This window comes from Mandrillus leucophaeus, unplaced genomic scaffold (assembly GCF_000951045.1).
Source record: "Mandrillus leucophaeus isolate KB7577 unplaced genomic scaffold, Mleu.le_1.0 Scaffold581, whole genome shotgun sequence".
Lineage (NCBI taxonomy): Eukaryota > Metazoa > Chordata > Mammalia > Primates > Cercopithecidae > Mandrillus > Mandrillus leucophaeus.
In genome coordinates this window covers 269,296-271,885 of record NW_012106264.1, presented here as the reverse complement: position 1 = coordinate 271,885, position 2,590 = coordinate 269,296, and the positions used below count along the sequence as shown (strand labels likewise).

The 2,590-nt window shown below is 52.3% G+C and overlaps 1 protein-coding gene across 1 annotated transcript in view; it reads left to right on the top strand.

Annotated features, from left to right (window-relative positions):
- MDC1 (mediator of DNA-damage checkpoint 1) overlaps positions 1 to 2,590 on the top strand; it is a 25,305-nt gene that overhangs the window by 20,597 nt on the left and 2,118 nt on the right. The window contains exons 12-16 of the mRNA XM_011999109.1: positions 1 to 1,178; positions 1,262 to 1,381; positions 1,513 to 1,695; positions 1,922 to 2,047; positions 2,136 to 2,246. The exon at positions 1 to 1,178 is cut by the window's left edge and continues 16 nt beyond it. Of these exons, the coding sequence (XP_011854499.1) occupies positions 1 to 1,178; positions 1,262 to 1,381; positions 1,513 to 1,695; positions 1,922 to 2,047; positions 2,136 to 2,246 (1,718 nt within the window). The remainder of the gene's footprint in view (positions 1,179 to 1,261; positions 1,382 to 1,512; positions 1,696 to 1,921; positions 2,048 to 2,135; positions 2,247 to 2,590) is intronic.

Sequence of the window (2,590 nt, the reverse complement as noted above, 5' to 3'; positions counted from 1 at the left end):
ACCAGCCTATTACCCCCGAGCCTACATCTCAGGCTACTAGGGGAAGAACAGATAGAACCTCTGTCAAGACTCCTGAAATAGTTGTGCCCACAGCCCCTGAGCTCCAGGCTTCCACCTCCACACACCAGCCTGTCACCTCTGAGCCCACATCTCGGACCACTAGGGGAAGAAAAAATAGGTCTTCTGTCAAGACCCCTGAAACAGTTGTGCCCACAGCGCCTGAGCCCCGTCCTACCACCTCCACAGACCAGCCTGTCACCCCCAAGCCCACATCTCGGGCCACTAGGGGCAGGACAAATAGGTCATCTGTCAAGACCCCTGAATTAATTGTCCCTATAGCCCCTGAGTTTCACCCTTCCACCTCCAGAAGCCAGCTTGTCACCCCTGAGCCCATATCTCGGGCCACTAGGGGCAGGAAAAATAGGTCCTCTGTCAAGACCCCTGAACCAGCTGTCCCCACAGCCCCTGAGCCCCATCCTACCACCTCCACAGACCAGCCTGTCACCCCCAAGCCCACATCTAGGGCCACTAGGGGAAGGACAAATAGGTCCTCTGTCAAGACTCCTGAACCAGTTGAACCAGCAGCCTCTGATCTTGAGCCTTTTACCCCCACAGACCAGCCTGTCACCCCTGAGGCCATACCTCAGGGTAGTCAGAGCAAAACACTGAGGTCTTCCACAGTAAGTGCTATGCTAATTCCTACTACCCCTGAATTCCAATCTCCTGTCACCACAGACCAGCCCATTTCCCCTGAGCCTATTCCTCAAGCCAGTTGCATCAAGAGGCAGAGAGCCACTGGGAATCCTGGCTCCCTCACAGCTCCCATTGACCATAAGCCTTGCTCTGCACCCCTGGAACCTAAATCCCGGCCCTCAAGGAACCAAAGATGGGGAGCAGTGAGAGCAGATGAATCCCTTACAGCCATTCCTGAGCCTGTCTCCCCCCAGCTTCTTGATATACCAACTCATGCCTCCCAGATCCAAAAAGTGGAACCAGCAGGTAGATCTAGGTTCACCCCAGAGCTCCAGCCTAAGGCCTCTCAAAGCCGCAAGAGGTCTTTAGCTATCATGGATTCACCACCACATCAAAAACAGCCCCAAAGAGGGGAAGTCTCCCAGAAGACAGTGATTATCAAGGAAGAGGAAGAAGATACTGCAGAGAAGCCAGGGAAGGAAGAGGTGAGGAGAGGGCTAGGACCACAAAGCCGGGAAAAATGGCTTCGGGGCTCTGAAACTCCCACCAAGATTTTTCTCAATCTCAGGATGTCATGACTCCAAAACCAGGCAAGAGAAAGAGAGACCAGGCAGAGGAGGAGCCCAACAGAATACCGAACCGCAGCCTCCGACGGACCAAACTTAACCAAGAATCAACAGCCCCCAAAGTAAGAGACAAGGGCATGGGACTTTGTGGGAGACAGAGATGAGGGGAGGATGCAAGGAGACCTGGAGGATTATAGAGATGGGTGCTGATGGTGTGGGTTGCTGTGACCACCTCAGGTCAACCCTTCCACAGGTGCTCTTCACAGGAGTGGTGGATGCTCAGGGAGAGCGGGCCGTGCTGGCACTGGGGGGAAGTCTGGCTGGTTCAGCGGCAGAGGCTTCCCACCTGGTCACTGATCGCATCCGCCGGACAGTCAAGTTCCTGTGTGCCCTGGGGCGGGGAATCCCCATTCTCTCCCTGGACTGGCTGCATCAGGTGAGAGGCCAAGGGATGATGACAGACCAATATAGTGGCAAGACTGCTCACGTAGTACCCCAGAAAGTTGTGGAAGGGAAGAGGCGTTACAGGAAGACAGGGGCATTAGTGAGCCAGAAGCCTGAATTGATTTAAAAGACATTTTGTGAGCTCTCTCTAAATGCTAGGCAGCAGAGCTGGGTGAGGGGCTGGGCTGAGCTTTGATGCTGACTGCTGCTGTCCTTAGTCCCGCAAGGCCGGTTGCTTCTTACCCCCGGATGAGTATGTGGTGACCGACCCTGAGCAAGAGAAGAACTTTGGCTTTAGCCTTCAAGACGCACTGAGTCGGGCTCGGGAGCGAAGGCTGCTGGAGGTGAGAGGCTATCTCTTGACCTGTGCTTCAGCCCTCCCTCCAGTGCTTCCCAACCTACAATACCGTCTCCACCATTTCTTTCTCTTAGGGCTATGAGATCTATGTGACCCCTGGAGTCCAGCCACCACCACCTCAGATGGGAGAGATCATTAGCTGCTGTGGAGGCACATACCTACCCAGCATGCCTCGGTCCTATAAGGTATGCTTAGGATGTTCTGGGTCTGGGTGAGGTGGCAGTGGCAGTTAAAGAGGTGGCTGGAATGGCAAAGGTTGGAGGGGAAAAAAAATGGAGGTACAGAAAAGAATATAGAGTAGTGAGAGGGTGGGGAAAGACCTATGGTATAGAAAGGGATAGGAATGAGGGGACAGATCTGCTGATATACCCATATAACAATCACTGAGATTCAGCAGCTTAATTTAGATTATGCTCCATCTATCCCTTTTTTCCTTTGATTTTCTTTGCTGAAGTATTTTCTTTCTTTTTATTTTTCTTTATTCTTTCTTTTTTTCCTTTCTCTTTCTTTTTTTTTTTTTTTTTTTTTT